The sequence below is a fragment of the Plectropomus leopardus genome, chromosome 14 (assembly GCF_008729295.1).
Source record: "Plectropomus leopardus isolate mb chromosome 14, YSFRI_Pleo_2.0, whole genome shotgun sequence".
NCBI lineage: Eukaryota > Metazoa > Chordata > Actinopteri > Perciformes > Serranidae > Plectropomus > Plectropomus leopardus.
Window position 1 is genome coordinate 9,957,300 of NC_056476.1, and position 17,498 is coordinate 9,974,797.

The 17,498-nt window shown below is 39.0% G+C and overlaps 1 protein-coding gene across 1 annotated transcript; it reads left to right on the forward strand.

Moving 5' to 3' along the window:
- Positions 1-553: 553 nt before the first annotated feature.
- Positions 554-10,245, forward strand: LOC121954031 (SH2 domain-containing adapter protein F-like). Its single transcript, XM_042501340.1, has 8 exons — positions 554-748; positions 2,429-2,678; positions 2,850-2,951; positions 3,105-3,267; positions 3,869-4,126; positions 4,932-5,097; positions 7,282-7,401; positions 9,066-10,245. The coding sequence occupies exons 2-8, from the start codon at positions 2,433-2,435 to the stop codon at positions 9,250-9,252; spliced, it is 1,242 nt and encodes a 413-aa protein (XP_042357274.1). The 5' UTR covers positions 554-748; positions 2,429-2,432; the 3' UTR covers positions 9,253-10,245.
- The last annotated feature ends 7,253 nt before the right edge of the window (positions 10,246-17,498 follow it).

The following is a 17,498-nucleotide window of genomic DNA, read 5'->3' on the forward strand; positions in this document are numbered from 1 at the left end:
TCTAGGATTCATCACTTAAGATTTTAGAACTTTTTTTTTTTTTACTTACATGATTTTAGGACATTTCTTAGAGTTTAGGATGTTTCTGATTTTCACAAGTTTCTAGGATTTTAGGACATTAATTGTAGAAAATTTCCAGGGTGTTAGCACATTTCTAGGATTTTAGGACATGTCCAGGGTTTTTAGGACATTTTTAGGATGTTAGGGTGCTTCTCAGATTTTAGGACATTTCCAGGATGTTAGGACGTTTTAAGGATTTTGGATGTGATTAGAATTTTAGGACGTTTTGGGCATTTTAGGACATGTCTTAGATTTTAAGACATTTCCAGGGTTTTAGGATGTTTCTAGGATTGTAAGACATTTCTAGGTCTTTAGTATGTTTCTAGAGTTTAGGACATTAGGGGCTTAGCTAGAGCCTCTGTCGGGGTTGCGGGATCCCACACTGGCAATTTTTTAGTAAACAAGCTCTGCATATCTGAAACTTTAATGTCGACCCACCATAAACACCTCGCTCCTCCCCTTTAAGCCGCCGTGCCAGTGAGTGTTGTGTCGGCGGAGACAGACTGCGCCTCCACGGTCTCGTCTGGCTCGGCTAACATTAGCTCACTGACCTGCTTGGCTCGAAAGCAGGACAGATTTCACGGATAATAATGTTTTATTTTTAGACCTGAAAACATTGATACGAAGCGCCGGATGGTAACCAGAAAGACATAACCGGACCGGGAAGCCGTCAATGCAAAGAAAGAGGGTGAGCATGGAGAATAAACGTTAGTAGTTAGTTAACGGTCGCTTCGAGGTTAGCTGCTATTCTGCTAACTCAGCTAACTTAGCTTTGGCATATTTACAGAGCGGTCACCATCAATTGTACGACTCACACTACTTCAGCCCTTTACTTTTTAAAAATAAAGAACATAACAGCAGTGTAAGTCACATATTTAGCTTGGTGGTGACAGTTTTGAAGAAAATGCTGTCTTATGTCTGCTGTTATGTATACGTGATTCATAGAGACCCCCTAATTTACCCCTTGATGCTAACAAGCTATTGTTGATGGTTCCAGTGATTTGCCGACTGAGCGAGCTGGTTAGCGTTGAGCTTTGTTATCTAAAACCATTATTGGCTTCACTTACTGGGATCCATGGGATGCTGGAAATCCTATCTTCGTTGGACCTGTTGATTAATGCCAACACCTTTCTTCCTGAGGGCAGAGTCAGTTCTTTTAAGGGGATTTAACTCTAGCCAAGTTCATTAATGCTAGCGTAAACAAAACTCAGATCATTAGCCTACATTAGTTATTCAACTCAATAGGCCCAACTAAAGATTGCAGGTTTACCGCTTGGCTGGTATTGCATCAATTTATATAAGTGCCAATGTAATACTTTTCTTTATTATTATTTACATTTCTTTTAAAAAAGACAAAACAAATATAAAAAGTCGCACCACACAAAATGCAGTACAAATACACAACAGACAGTTTGCTAGAAACTACAGAATTAAAAATGTCATTTTAATATACTTGTGAGATGGTTATGAGAGGGTTTCTGCCTTCTACATAAAAGGTTCATGTAAAAATTAATTTCACAGGACTATCTTTGTTTAAAAAAAAAACAAACAAATCTTAACCTAAATTATATGCTTCTTTGATGAGTGTCCATAGTCCACCTAAATCATCTCTGTAAAACCCCTGTAGGGCTAAGGCTGCAAGTCCCATCATTGTAAGCTCTATAAATTCAGTTATTCAACAAAAACAGTTTATTTTTTCCACGTCCTTTTAACATTCAAAAGGATAATCATTTTCACAGAAAGTAATGGCAGTGTTACCAAACTTTGTATTACTCCAGATTTTACACCATCCATGTCAACTCCCAACAAACACACTTTAGGGCATTGTGGTATGTTATGTACATTTTTAACCTTTTTTACCCCAATTCCAGCAACTTTAGTCCTTGGGTCACACTGTTCAGTTAGGTCAAAGAATATGTCTTTCATAGCATGCAAGACCTTGTGATGCCTTGATGTGTTGAATTGTCCAATGTCCAGTGTCTAATTTATAATATGAAAAACTTTTTACACTTCTGAAGCCTAAGTTTGGCATGTTTAAGATTAGATTTTATAGCTCCCCCAATGGGAAATATATGTGTTTCATTAACATCTGCAGAAATAAAGCTGATGCACGCTGACAAAGACCAACAGTGTGGGACACAAGGGCGACGGATGCTCACCGATAGTCCAGCATTGACAGACGGCTGACCATTGGCTTGGTGTGTCAGGGCCTTTAGAATGAGCCATTTGTAGGAAGCAGAATGCTGCTAAATCTTCCTAAATCTAACACACCTTTAACTACTGAAATTTGAAAACTTCTTGACTTGTCATTTCAGCACTTGGTCCTCCTTAGTTCTTCTAAACAAACTGTTTGCCACTTTGTTCTCAGATCCATGGCAAAGTGGCTGAAGGACTACCTGAACTTTGGCACCAAGCGTGACCCCCCACAGCCCCCGAGGCCAGATTACAGTGAAAGTGAGATTTTGAGGGCCTACAGAGCACAGAAGGAGCTAGATTTTGAGGACCCGTATCAACACTCTGATAAGGAACATCAGAATGGTGGTTTCAGCCCCTGTAGTGCCACAGTGAGCCTTCCTTCTTTCCCTGCATTTGGTTCGGTGCTGCCTAATGGTGTGGAGGTATGACATGCATGTTTTTACAGTCACAATATGTTTATTTAATTGTATACCAGGTCTTGCAAGATAAACATACCTTTGGAGACTGTCCTTTCTTTTGAATATCCATTTGACATTGAGTATTTTGGTGATTTTTGAACATTCAGAGTTTTGTTTACATGTGTTATGTTCCAGGTGAAAGTGGTGTCTCCCAAACACAGGCTTATTAAAGTGGACTCTCAGGAGTTTGGACGCTGTAAAGTCCCTCTGAGTCCTGTGACCATTCAAGAGGAACCTGTAAGAACTGTTTTTATTTTTTTCTGCTTTTTTCTTTTTGGCATTTCTCTTCTATTTCCTCCATCCTTTTCTCTGTCTTCCTCTCTTTCACTTGCTAATTTTCCTCTTGCACACACTTTATGAGATGCTCTTTGTTTCTCTCTCCCTACCAAGGTCGTTCCTTCTGCCCCAGCAGCGTTGGACACTGACACAGACTACTCTGATCCATTTGATGTTCGTCCAGACCCGAGAGGCAGAGCAAACTGGGAGCCCAAATCTGCACCAACAGACTGTTGCAGCTACATGGAGCCTTTTGAGGCTCAGCGGATTATCTCAGGTTTGTTATGAGATCTTTTTCTCTCACTAGTCATTTTGGCTCTTGATAAAACGTATTACAGAAAGAGTCAAACAATAGCGTATCACACACTTAACAGCTACCATAAATTGCAGGCGCTTTGCTTCCAAGATATTACTTCTCCGCAATTCCTTTTTAAATAATTCAGAACCAATGAAGTCAGTGTAGAAATATGGAAAACTAGCTACCAGGAGTAATCTGTGAGTGTGAAATTACAATAACATTCATTGTATATATAAATGGCTTATTTTTTCACACATCTTTTAAACAAGCTAAATAACTATCTAGTACATACTGTCATCTGGATGCAGCCGGAAGTACACCAACAAAATTAACTTTTCATCTTGACTAGAGAGTGGAAGGATATGAGTCTGCACCACCTGGCCAACATCTAGTATTGTTGCCCTTCATGGGAATTTAGTGTGTGAAATAAATTTTAAATACATGCTCAACAGATTTAATTTGAGTTTTCCGGCTCCACATTTTAAGTTTAACAGAAATTTTGATCAACGTAGTCACACTGTTTGCCTGCTTGTGACTGTAAAATCTCTAGAAAATCATTCACTCCCTATTAACTGTGCAGAACTGCAGCACAGCGTGATGACTAACAGGTCTGGGAGCGGAGATGGCGGCCAGTTATACGACAACCCGTACGAGGAGAGAACTCGTCACGTCCATCGAGTTGCTCCAGCAGCACAACAGCTAACTCACAGGGTTGAGGTCGGACTTAACCAGATAGACAGCAGGGAGAGCAGGCTGCCTCAGGATGACGAGCGGCCGGCTGATGAATACGACCAGCCGTGGGAGTGGAAGAAGGACAACATCTCTAAAGCTTTAGCAGGTAAACCCGTCTACACATGTCTACACATGTTAAATGTGTTTTTATACCTCCTCACCGTCGACAGCTGGAGGCATTATGTTTTCAATTTGTCCCTGCATACACCCATCCAATTTTTGTAACACCGTAACAACGCCTTTAGGGAATTTCTTCAAATTTAGCACAAATGTCCACTTGGACTCAAGGATGAACTGATTAGATTTTGGTGGTCATAGGTCAACGTTTAGGGTTGAGGTGACCTCGACTGTCTCATTCTTGTGAACACGATATCCCAAGAAAACCCTAAGAGAATTTCCTAATATTTAGCACATCGTTTGAGTGGACTCAAGGCTGATCTGATTCAAAGTCACAGTGACCTTGCATTCATCTCACTCTTGAAAGTGATATCTCAAGAACATCTCCAGGGAATTTCTTCAAGTTTGGCACAGACATTCAGTTGGACTCAATGATAAGCTGAATAGAATTTGGTATCTAAAGGTCAGTGACCTTAAGGGAGCTTCCTCAAATTTATGACAAAAATGCACCTGGACTCAAGAATTAACTGATTAGAATCCGGTGCTCATTGGTCAAAGGTCAAGGTCACTGTGACCTCATACAACATTTTCAATTCACACACAATTCAAGAACCCTCAAAAACCACATTGAAACTGTGCTGATTGTGTGGATCTTCTGTTTGTGACGCATCCATGTTTTCAAAGACATGGATGTAAACCGTAAGTGCAACTTGACTGGTGTGCGTAGGCATGCAACCGGGTGGCGATATATCTAGTTTTACACTCACCTACTGTTTCTTTTTGTCTGGGTATAGTTCAGTTTGAAGGGGCAGAAAGGGAGCGCTCACGAGCTCACACAGAGCAGACCAGGCTCGCCAAGACATCTACCACAGCGGAGTCAAACACACTCCGCCTGGTTGGGGACACTCCTCCTCTTCTTGGAGAGAGAGTGGATCCTACAATGCCACTGGAGAGACAAGTGTAAGTGGACATCTGCAATGTTATGATTGCGTTTCCTCATTTCATGTCATAGCTGCAGTCGTCTTCCTCACCCTCACTTTAAATCTCACATTGCTGACCTACTTGGTCATCTCCTAATTCAGATTCTGTTGCTTTCAAGTAGAGTTCCTCATAAATATTTAAAGATTTACGTTTTTCCCTTTGGTGAAATGATTCTATACACATCAGCATCCAAGGCAAACAGGCCCGCTCCCATTAACAATGACAAGTTAAGGCATGCAAGTTAATGAATATAGCACCTTTCAATCAAAGAGATATTACAAATTGTTTTACATTATGAGTAAGAATAACATTTAAAAACAGAAAAAGAGATAAATTAAATCAATTAAAATAGAATAAAAACAGACTAAAAATGGATTAAATAAAAATTAACAGAAATAACGACATACCAGAAAAAAATATCAAGTTGAATTATAGTTATCGGTTTCATAAATTGCAGTAGTGAAGTAAACCAGTCAAAGGCAGAGGAACAGCACATTCTCTAACAAATATTGCTTGTTTTTTATTTTTTAAACTGGTAGAAAGTTTTGCTATATTGGAAAGTTAGCTGTAAGAAATTTCATGCACACATCGGAGATAGTTATGAGCATATTTTTGAAAAATATTAGAAACAAATTGAACTGTATTACATTCATTTGTTAGCAAAAACAAACTCACTGCTGAGAAAATATCTCTAGCAGCAGTATTTTAATTTAACGCTACAGTGTAGTAGTCATATTTGAATGGATATGCCTGATCTTCATTTCCTTCCCATGTTTTTACTGTACTGTGTGTGTCATTAGGAAGATGTGGTAATGTGTTATTCACCCTTTTGGGACAAATGGATTTTAATGTTTATTTTGTATTTGACAGTTGAGCATACAAAAGGAAATTACTTTCCATTCTGTTATTGATCAAAACAAAATGCCAGGTTTAATTTCTTTTGGGATTGCACGTACACGTATGAAGGCAGCACTTATTTTTTTTGTAAGTTGTGTCTAATCATGTGTCCCCTGGCTCTAGTCTTTTTTTTGTTTCTTTGCAATTGACTCTAAACATTTTTTAAATGAAAAGAAACTGCCTTTTTTGCACGGACAGTCACAGACAAAGCAGTTGCAGGGGGAATAGAGAGAATCACATTAACTCACTGTATACATCAGTCATCACAGTCACTCTCCTGCATTTCTGGTTTCAGCCTGCCATTCTTGCAAAAAAAACTTCTGTTGTGTCGTAATTTGTTTTACAGATTCAGACAGGATGGAGTCTTATGTATTTCCACACTGCTGAAGCTAAAGTATTGCACATCATAAGTGGAAAGTGGAAAGTGTAAAATGCCATTGACTCCAGTGAAATTCCAAAATTCTCAGCACACAGTTAAGTCTGATAATCAGACTGATTTCTCACTCTGTTCAGCTTCATCGATTTAGCTTGAAATTAATTGATGGACATTAATTAATTGATCTTCTTGTTGAGAGGGGGTTTGTTTATTTTTGTTTTTCCGTTCCCTTACATTGATCAAAGCAATAATATGTCGATTAAATTGTTGTTTTTTCATGTAAGATGACATAGTTTGATGTCATCCACGCTTGTTTCCGCTTCTCTGTTGCCAGTTAAATTGGTGAAGATAGCAATGCAGAACGATGACATCACATACTTAAATCCTGCCAGGCCCTTTGTTTGGGGAAGTGTTTTTAAAATGCAAGTAAACTTGAGCGATCATTTTGACTTGCAGGTTGTAGTGTGTTTCAACCACAAATCCGTAAATTGGGTATAGAGTAGGATTGCAACTAAAAATTATTTACAGTATTGTTCTCATTTACCTGATTAGTTGTTTGGTTTATAAAAGGTCAGAAAATGGTAAATGACGATGTAATTCAGTGTTTCCCAAAGACCAAGATGACATCCTCAGATGTCTTTATTTGTCCACAACATAAAGGTATTCAGTTAACAGCCATGGAGTAAATAAACCAGAAAAAAATCACATATAAGATGCTAGGAAAAGAGACCTAAGAGAACTAATTGGTTAATAATTGCATCTGTAGTATAGAGTTAACCAGCAAATACAGTTTGAGACGGCATGAAGATGACGGCAGTCCATGAGTTACACCACATAGATTTAAGTAATGTTAAGTAAGTAACGCCATGTTTCCTCCTGGTCACCTTCAGGTGGTACCACGGAGCCCTGAGCCGCTCCGAGGCAGAGAGTCTACTGACGCTGTGCAAGGAGAGCTCCTACCTTGTGAGGAACAGCCAGACCTGCCGGAACGACTACTCGCTCTCACTCAGGTAGACCCTCCTGCTCACACTCAACTGAATTTCAAAGATTTTTGGCTTTTCTTTGCCTATATTAGATTGGACAGATAGAAGTAAAAAGGGGGGAGAGAGGAGGTGGTGAGGGTGAGGGTGAGGGTGAGGGTTATTTACAGGCGTATTTACTGTACACTCTGAGTTGTCTCGTCTTTGCCAGTTTTACAAGCTTTTTTGTGCTTTATGGTAAGCTGTACGGATTCCAGCCTTAATTTAAAACATCATTGCGCTCTATTAAAGGGGATTTCTACCCAAGTGTATCACACACCACTGTGCTGTATCCAAAATTATCAGGTTTTTTTTTTACTTTTTGTCTCATTTCGGTATTGTTATTGTCTGTGGGTAGTAAGAACATTTTCTCACACTTGAGCCCAGAGGCAACTTTTAATTGTTCAACATTTTCCCATTATCCGCCTTCCCCACCCCCCCAGCCCCATCTGTGTTGCTCTTTTTTTCCCCCATCCCCCTTCTCCTCTCTGCGTGTGTTTGCATCACGTATGAATAATCAACATGAAAGCAGCTGTTTTGTAATTGATCGTCTGCATGCTGGGAATTGCTCCTAACCTCACATCTGTACTCTTTGAAGCAGTGAGCTTAGCCAGCCAAAATCGAGTAAATAATCAAACGATGTAGGAGTAGTTTATGGAGTGTCAGTGAATGCATCTGTGTGATGTTTAACATCGCAAAAACAAGCTGTTTCTACGATCTCTGTGGATTCACTTCAGTCCAGGGTCCACATTTATCAAAGTTCTCATAATTACAAGTAAGAATCCTTTAAAGAGCTGGTGTAGGAGTAATATTTTTGGCTTACACGGAATACATCACACAGCTAATCCAATCTTTCTTTCCCCAAAGCAATTAACAAGTAGCTACCAATAATGTATATATATTAAATTATACAAGATTGGCTAAATGAAAACAAACACTGGAGCAGTCAGGGCTGTCGGCTGCTGATAGAGGAGATACATTAAATACAAAAACATGTATGCAGAGGATTATTTGTTTTTATCTGTATTTATCTTTTATCTGCAGTTTTATCTATTTTATCATCAGTGAATACAGACTCAGTGTTAGAAAAGGCCAGCTCTGGTCTAAGAGTCACAATGCCATGGAATAAAACTGGCAACGCACCCACAAAAAAAGTGACACCAACATTGTAAAATTAAATAAATTTACATCAAGGTCATGAGCACAGATGCTATCTCATTTGTCTCCACTTCCTTCTTCTGTTACAATGCTTCCTTTTTGGTTTGTCTTTGTCTTTGATTATAAAATTTGTCTCAAAATGATTCACTAAACAACAACAACAGGAAGTTGGATTGAAGATGTGGAGCGTGCCAGTAGTGTCACAATCATACAAAGTAAAAATACAAATTTACGGGTCAAACTTTCATCATTTCCCCACATCTGTTCCCAGAATAATTTTTGTTTCCCCTAATTGTTTTCAGAAACATTACTCATTACATGTTTCTTACGCGTGGGTTTAGTCACTCCCTGCAACGTGTCTCTACAGGATACCAGGAAATTTTGTCTTGTGTGGGAAATGAAACAGCTTTGGAATCCCTATAGAATCACTTTCCATTTTCTTCTGTCTCAACAACAAGCAAAGGTGAACCTCTCTGTCTTCCTTCTGTCTCTGTCAGGAGCTGTAAGGGCTTCATGCACATGAAGTTTACTCAGTCTGCAGATGGACGTTACGTGCTCGGGGAGAACAGCCCTCCCTTCGCCACCATCCCCGAGGTCATCCACTACTACACCACACACAAGCTGCCTATCAGAGGAGCTGAGCACATGTCCCTACTGTATCCTGTCATAGTGCAGACGCTCTGACACTGACAACACTCGCATACTTTTTCTCCTGGTGCTACTGAATACAATATATACTCAGTATTTACTATTCCCTTCCTATTTTCCTACCTGCCTTTTCATTGCCATTCTACCTGCACTGCCCGCAAGAGATTGGACTGTTTGGTGCCATCTTTTCCATTTACCATAACCCCAGTAACTACACTGGCAGCTTAATAAGAGAGCTCAGTGCCTCATGAATATTCGCCTGTGAACTGGTATTGTCACTGAAATCCCCGTATTTTTTGTTACCATGGACTCCTGAAAACCAGCGATCATTGATATAAGGATTGGTAGCTGAGTACTTTTAGGTAAAAGGAAAAAAAAAGACAAACTCATGTCTTATCTTAAGACAGCCGAATATACAGAATATTGCATGGAGATTTGTCTTTTTTACTGTAGAGCAGAGATAGACTGTACTGCCGGGTCACTTAAAGGATAATAGTGGTGTTAATTCTCTGTTTGTGTCAATCATTTAGGTTCACTTTTCAGCCAAGGCAGCAGTTGTTTTTATGTGAATCTTTTTTTTTAAAGTGACAAAAAACAAACAAAATTATGGATAAGGTGCGTGGGGGATTTAAACTAGATATAGACAGTAGTAAATGCTGTGGAATAAGTGCTGTAACTAGAAACAACACTGTTATTATCCCTTTAAGTGTTACAATATCAACCAAACACTACATATTCAACCCTGGCCTGTGAATGTTACATAGCTGCGCACCCTGCAGTGTTCTCCTCAGTTCATGTTATGTGTGAACAACACTAAGTGACAGTATAATGTCCGACAGACATGACTTAACTTCACACAGCAACAGACTCCTGCAATACTAGTTTAGAGAATAATAACTACAGTATTATATTAAAAGCTTGTGGCTTTGTGATCATGACTATAAAAAAAAGCTTTGGTAGATTATTTACTGTGCTGTTTTATAAGATTTTAAATGTCTGTTGGAAATAAAGGTGTCTGTTTTTAAATCATCTTTACATGTTTTTATTTTGCGTATCAAGTTTGTATTTTGAATGGATTGTGAAACAGGTATTTTACAGCACACAATTACACCTAAAGGGTAACTTTGGTATTTATCAACTTATACCTTATTTTCCCATGTTTTTGTACTCAAGTGACTAATGGAAGCAATGTTTTTTGAAATTGGTGCAGTGTTGATTGAAAGCACCACTGGCAGCTGCGAAGCAGGCTGTAATTTAAAAAAAAACAACAAAAAAATATTGTTGTCCTGAAATCCCTATTGCCAAATTTCACCAGACTGCATTTAAATAAAAAGTAATGTTATTTTTGCATGTTACACTTCATCCAAAGCTGACAAAAAAACCCAGAATAAAATAAATAAACCCAGAATAAAAAATAATAAAATTCACGCAGTTAAATGTGAAAATATGCTGGTTCAATACACACTAAAATAACTGCTTCCTTAAATGGAGCTGGGTTTTGGCAATAGCAATTGCAGGGCTGTTTTTTATTTGAGTAAAAAGAGGTAAGTAAAGATAAATAAAGGTAATGGAATTACTTGCTTTGCATTAATTATCATGTGAAGGTTGAGTAAATTACTATATTATGTGTATTCCTAATATTTTCCACTAACAATTCCCTAAATGACAATGTCAGCTGAGAGTAGAGAGTAAAAGAGAGAGATCACTCTGCTCCTCTTTCCAGAAACCATGTTTTATATAAGTTTAGTCGGTTCCTTCACAGCAATGCAAAGCTTTATACCAACAGAATGTCTTAAAGCTATGACTTTGTATATCAGCATCATGAGTTTGTATGTCACAATTATGAAAGCTTTCTCAAAATGTTAACAGTATGCTAAAATGATTACTACCAGTCCTTATTATCTTGAAATATTAAGTCATTACATCGAGAAACCTTCTCATGTTGTGACACTAAGTCGTAGTTTTTAGAGTTTCTCATTTTTTATGGGTATGTTATTATTTCAAGATGAGTAGCTTATGTCATCCAGATATTTTTTTCATAATCTTTTTGCGATAATTAAGAGTTTCTCATCAACACGACTTAATTACAGGGTCTTTGTATTTGCACCTCATTGGCGGTATTGGGCATCCACAGCAAAGAGACCAGTTACGTGGGAAATGAATAACTGCACGGGGAGGCAGAGTTTGTCATCTTGGCTCGTCCTGTGCATAGACAATCTTTGTCATGTCACCTGATCCCATAGCAACCAGCAGGTGTCGATGTCACCAGGAGAGGACGAAGTACAGTACAGGTAAAAGTACATTATTGCATTATTGTAGCTTTTTTTTTTTAACGTTTTAAAAAGTCAAAGTCTGCTTGATTGTTAATTTTGACATGTTTGTTAGACATCAAGGAATTGAAATAGCATTTCATTCCATGCCAGCGGTGCAAATAAGTACAAAGAGAAAAAAGAGAACAGAAAAACAAGAGAAAAACTTTTAGTCTAGTCCAATTAATGATTATGTAGGCCTAAACTTCAATATACAGTCATAATATGTAATATAAAGAGACTATAATGTTAATGACATGAGAGGAAGAAGTCAAAATGCTCATCACAGTTTGGCTTCAAATTACTCATTTTGTCTGCCCAACACTTCAAAACCCCAACACTAATTTACACTGACAATCAAATCAGAGAAAATAACAAATCCCCACATATTTTAACGTCTGAAACCAAGTAATGTTTTGAATTTTTGCTTGAAAATGACTATATATATATGCATATATGCCTAATACTTTAAATTCTAATTTGTGTCTGATATGGGTTGTTCACATTGATTCAATCACTTGCATTTAAAAAAATATTTAAATTACAGCTACTCCTTTCCATAAAAAACAAAAAAGAAATATCAGTTGAGGTGTTTTCGACACTGAGAAGTCCCTTCTCGTTGTGCACTGAAGGTTGCTTGTGTAACTTGTATATGAAACTAAAATTGGCTTCTAAACAAGTTTTGTTGTCACAAGCCATGCTCATACATTTTAAACTCAGATTTAGCACAGCGAAACTTTCAGACCTCCTGCAGGTGAAAAAAAAGCCTGCAAATGTCAAACTCTGCAAAAAGGCATATTTCTGCACAGCGTAAACATCCACGTCAAGCAACAACAGGGAGCAAAATGTTTCGTTTCTCCCATCAGCTTCAGCTGTTTCCATGGCAACTCGGACGCAGAAACTCGCTCAACCCAAACCGAACCGACTCAGATATCCAGACCGGTAGGCCTAACTGAACTTCTCTGAATCTCTCTCTTCCTCCATCTTTCTCTACTGAGGCCTCTTTTTTTATCTTCCAGTCGTTCTGTTTACTGGCTGGATGAAATGCCACGAGAGAAGACCACATCCACCACCAAAATTGGTACAGCTCTCTCCATTTTTGTCCTCTATTTTTTAAAAAATCTGGACTTCAGTGCTTTTTTTATGATGCTCGACATAATTTTTTTCTTTATAGAGCTGACCCCTCGCTGGTCGGACCTAAGTAGAAGTAAAAAGTTCTACACTCAAGTCACGTAAATATGAGTTCTTCTATCACTAATGCATGACAAACTATATGTTGTTTCCTATTTTGGTGTCTCTATAATCAAGTCACTAAAAAGGAAAGTTTGTATTGTATGTTCCTGCAAACCACAAATATGTATCATGTGCATCATGTCAACATTTCTGAAGTGATGTAATATTTAACCTCACTTTGTCACTGGGAGGTGGAGGTGATGGTGGATGATATAACACATAGACAAGACTCCCAAAAAGCTGCAGATAACTGTTGAAGGCAAGGCAAGGCAGCTTTATTTGTATAGCACATTTCATACAACAGGGCAATTCAAAGTGCTTTACAGAGCAATTAAATATAAAACATAATAAGATTTACAGTAAAAGAGATAAGATATAAAAGGTAAAATCAATTATTAAATGATAAAAACGTCACTATTAAAAATAGCAAAAGTGCAGACAAGAGTTGCAAAGATAAAAAGATAATTTAAAATTATTTATAATCAAGTTTAAAAATAAGTTTGTAGTCATTAGCGGGTGGAGTACACAGTGTAAAAAAGAAACGTTTTGAGTTTTGACTGAAAAAGGGGTCAGAGTCTGGGCTTGTCGAACCTCATCTGGGAGGTTATTCCAGGTTTGTGCTGCATGATAACAAAACGCTGCTTCTTGATGTGTAGTTCTGACTCTTGGGACGGTCAGTAAGCCGGCCCCAGATGCTCTGAGGGTCCTTAGAGTTCATATGTCACAAAAAGCGAGATTTTCAAAGTGTGAGTGACAGGTAGCCAGTGTAAGGATTTGAGAAGTGGAGTAATGTTTCCTAGTTTTTGTCTAGTTCAAAACCAACAATAACACCATTTGACTTTGAGTGACTGTTTGTGGCACCGAACCTCTGTGTTTTTTAGCAATGCATCGCAGTGTTTACCAGCTGTGTTTTATGGGAATATGGTTTTTTTTTTTGTTTTTTGTAACACCCTGTCCCTGCTTTTCTAGCAGCTTTTTTTGTTGCTGCCAAAGATGAATGTTTTAAGCCAAAACACAATCTTTCCCTACAAAGCCAAGTGTTTTTTTTGCCTAATCTTTTACTTAATCACACCTTCACTACAGTATGCAGTACAATGCAGTGGTTCCCAACTAGTCCAACCATGAGGTACAGATTTTGTCCCTGGTCATTAGTTCAAGGTCCACACAAATACGTGTAAAATCTTTCTAAACTCATCTCCTCCTGGCTCTGCTTTTAATCGCCCTCATGTCTTTGGATTCCTGTCCTCATCCTTCCTTTTCCTCATCTTCCTCTTTTATTTTAGTCACCTTTACCTTTGCTACTCACATCTCACGCTCCTCGAAATCCTTTCTATTCTCTCTCATTTATGCCCTCTTCCTCTCCTCTTTCTCTCCTCTTTATCTCTTTTTCTCTACCTCCTCTACCTGTCTTTTTGTCCCTCCCCAGACTTTCTCCTGTGTGGGAGGTGAGTGACTGGGCTCTGAGGGCCGTTCCATCCGGGCGGGTGTGTCGCCTCGCTCAACCTCGGGCCCACACAGCTGGCTGGCAGCCAGACCGCCCTGTGCTGGCTCCTGTGAGTAACACACACACACACTATTTCCTGCGGAACTGCTGTTTGGCAGATCATGAGGTCGCTGGCAGCTCTCCCAGTATGCCATGTCTTTCAATCTCCACAGCCAAATGTTTTAGTTTTGTAAGTCCAGACTGTCAGGTGTTGAGAAACTGTCAACTTGAACGACTTCAAGGTCTTTGAGTCTGTTAGTTGTTTTTTATAGATGCAGGTTGCTTGTCACTTTGTCTTCTGTGGTTTCAGTGGTTTTGTATTTTCCTGATGATAGAAGTGATGGCAGCTGTTTCTGCTGGTTTTGTGTCTCTTTAGCAAAACATCTTCTTTAACAACATCTTGAAAGTTTCATGTTTAATTTTCAGATATCTTTCTACTTGAAAACATGAGGAAAAACCTACATTTTAAAGGGACACTGGATTTTTTGAAGTGGGGTTATATGAGGTACTCAACCATAGTCAGTGTGTTACCTGTACAGTATATGGCATGCCCTCAGTTTGAAGAAGCAGGGAGAAGTGTTGATGGATGGAGCCAGCAACGAGACATATTTCAGCCACCTACCTAAAATAAATTCAATATCAGTTTAAGTGTACGATATAGTTTGAATGTCACAGCTTTACCTCTCCATCGCACAGTAATTTCCGACAGGGAACTGAACCGAATGTGAAACTTACTTTTGCTCTCTGCAGTGCCAGACACCATTGACAAACACAAAAAACAAGTCATTTTACCTTGCTGAACGAGGGAGTTGTCTGATACTTTGGTTTTGTACGTGCATGTCTGATATAAACTCCTTCATGACCTGATATGTGATTGTAGTTGACCAGAGGGACGCAGACGGCAGTGGCCAGTTCCAGAATTTGCCAGCTTGCCCAACCAAAAAGAAAGCCAGCACTGGAGGTCTCTGGGCCCAAATCTAAACCTGTAGCCCTGACCCACATGCCCTGCAAAGCATCAGCACACATAGAGCTCCTTGCAAGTAAGTGTGTCAATTTTTTCTCTATTGTGGCATTGTTTTACTTGCTATTTGACATAATTACTTTTATCTTCTCAGCCCCCAAGCACGACCACCTCAAGTTCGTAGGAGAGCGCTCTGTGTGCTGGCCTGTCTCCAAAGCGGCGAGACACTACACAGCTAGCCCGAGACTTCTTGAGTTGTCCAGCCCCAAAGAAAGAAAGGCGCTGTTTGAGGGGTATGACCCTTACATAGTTAGCCGGGCAGCCTGCTCTGCCAGCCCCTCTCCTCGGATACAACAGCTCTGTCTGCCTCTGCCTCGCAAATGCATCTCCAACTAGCAGGGATGAGGTCTGGTCCCTGTAGAAGTGTTGATTGTTCTCCTTTTATTGATAAAGTTGTTTCCATGTTAAGTTATGACAAAGGCCTCTTATTTGCCAGTACAGCAGCATCCAGCTGTTTATGACCTGATTCACTCGCCAGCCTCGATTCAGTGGAACTACCAAAAGCTACAATTTCTATCTCCTCTGCATCATTTCTTGGATAACACTGATATCAAGTAGCTTATTTAGTTTTATTTGTGGACCATATTTCCTCATGTTTCTGTCACTAAGTGATTTATGGGAACAACAATTTTGGAATTTGGTCTAAGCAAGAGGGCTACAGTCAGCAGCCGCGATTAAAAGGCTTCGTAACCACTTGGGGCAATTATGCAATGTCAGTTAATGTCCCCTAAAAGTGCTTGTTTATGCCACTGACAGGTTTAGATTTTTTATTTTAAGTGTCTGACAACATTATGGAAAGAATACCTACAGAGATAAACATTTTTGTTAAAGAGTTAGATCCAAAAGGTGGCTCTATGTGTCATTATCTGATGCCAAGATCACTGACCAAGCAGCAGTATTTGACAAGTTGGGAGTAACAACAGGTTGGCTTGACTTAGTATGGATCAAGACTTGCTTGTGACTTGCAGGCGTGACTTACTCCCACCTCTGAAAATGCGTGTTTATTTAAATAGAGTCTGCTGGGTTCAACAATGGCGATTTCATGGCTGTCCAACGAAAAGGATCTTACTCTTTAACAAAAAGATCTATCTGTGTAGGGTGCTTTCTGTAATGTTGTCAGACACTTTCAAAAGCAATCTGAGCCTGTCAGTGACAAAAACAAATGTTTTAATAAACTTAAAGAGTCAGTGCACAATTGCCCCAATGGGTTACATTGCTGTCTGTTTTGTGGTTGCAGCGAAATATTGGTCTAAGTCCTGGACCAATTCCAAAAATTGTTGTTTCCATTAGTCACTTAGACACAAAAACATGGAAAAAAGGTTTCAAGTTGGGAAAAAATGAAGTTATCCTTTAAAATATGAAGTTGTTAAGAGTAGCACTGATTTGGGGGCATCAATCAAATGCTAATTACAGGAGCATCACAGTCCGACCATGTAATCAAACAAACAGCGAGGGAGATATTGTTAACTGGAGATGAAATTGCTTTGAGACACTGAGCAATAAATATCATGCAGCGCACATCTTTCACTTCTTAATTGTTCTCTTTAGTTATTGTTAAAAGCCAGGCAGAGGGCCAGTGAATCAGCTCAGCAGAGAGATATAAATAATACATTTTAAAACCCTCAATGAACCATTATATCTTATAAAAAAGAGATAGTAAACCCTTTCACACATCATGGTCACTACGGTGGAACAGCACTTTAAGGTCATTCTCTTATGTATTCATGGGTTTTGATTCTGTAGTTTCATATAAACTACTAAACCCTGCTGAAAAAACAGCTTGACCAGCTTAAGTCGGTTGACCAGTTTAAGTTAGTTGGTCAGTTTAAGGTATGTTTTTGCATATTTTTTGGTTTAGCTGGTCATAACAGCTTGTTAGGGTCACTCTAGCTGGTTTATCCATTGAAGTTCCTGTAAAATTGAAACCAAATCAATTTCCTCGAGTATTGAGAAATAACAGTCGTAAGGGGGAAGTATAAAAAGCAAAAAGCATGAATCACTTAAGTCTGCTCTCACTGGATATGCATAAAGATATTTTTTAATATGATGAAAACACTGAATTGGCCATCAATGACCATCAAAGACCCCTTTGGTATGACCAACTTGACAGACTGGTTGCACCAGCATGTCCAGCTGGTGGTCTGCCCCGATAAACCATCAAAGACCAGCAAGACCTGGGCCAGGACCTTCTAAAACCATCATCAACCACCTAAAACCAGCTTCACTGTGACATCAT

Coding starts and splice junctions, on each gene's coding strand:
- LOC121954031 (XM_042501340.1), top strand. CDS start 2,433: ATGGCAAAGTGGCTGAAGGACTACCTGAACTTTGGCACCAAGCGTGAC. Junction 2,679..2,849: donor TGCTGCCTAATGGTGTGGAG/GTATGACATGCA, acceptor GTTATGTTCCAG/GTGAAAGTGGTGTCTCCCAA. Junction 5,098..7,281: donor ATGCCACTGGAGAGACAAGT/GTAAGTGGACAT, acceptor GGTCACCTTCAG/GTGGTACCACGGAGCCCTGA.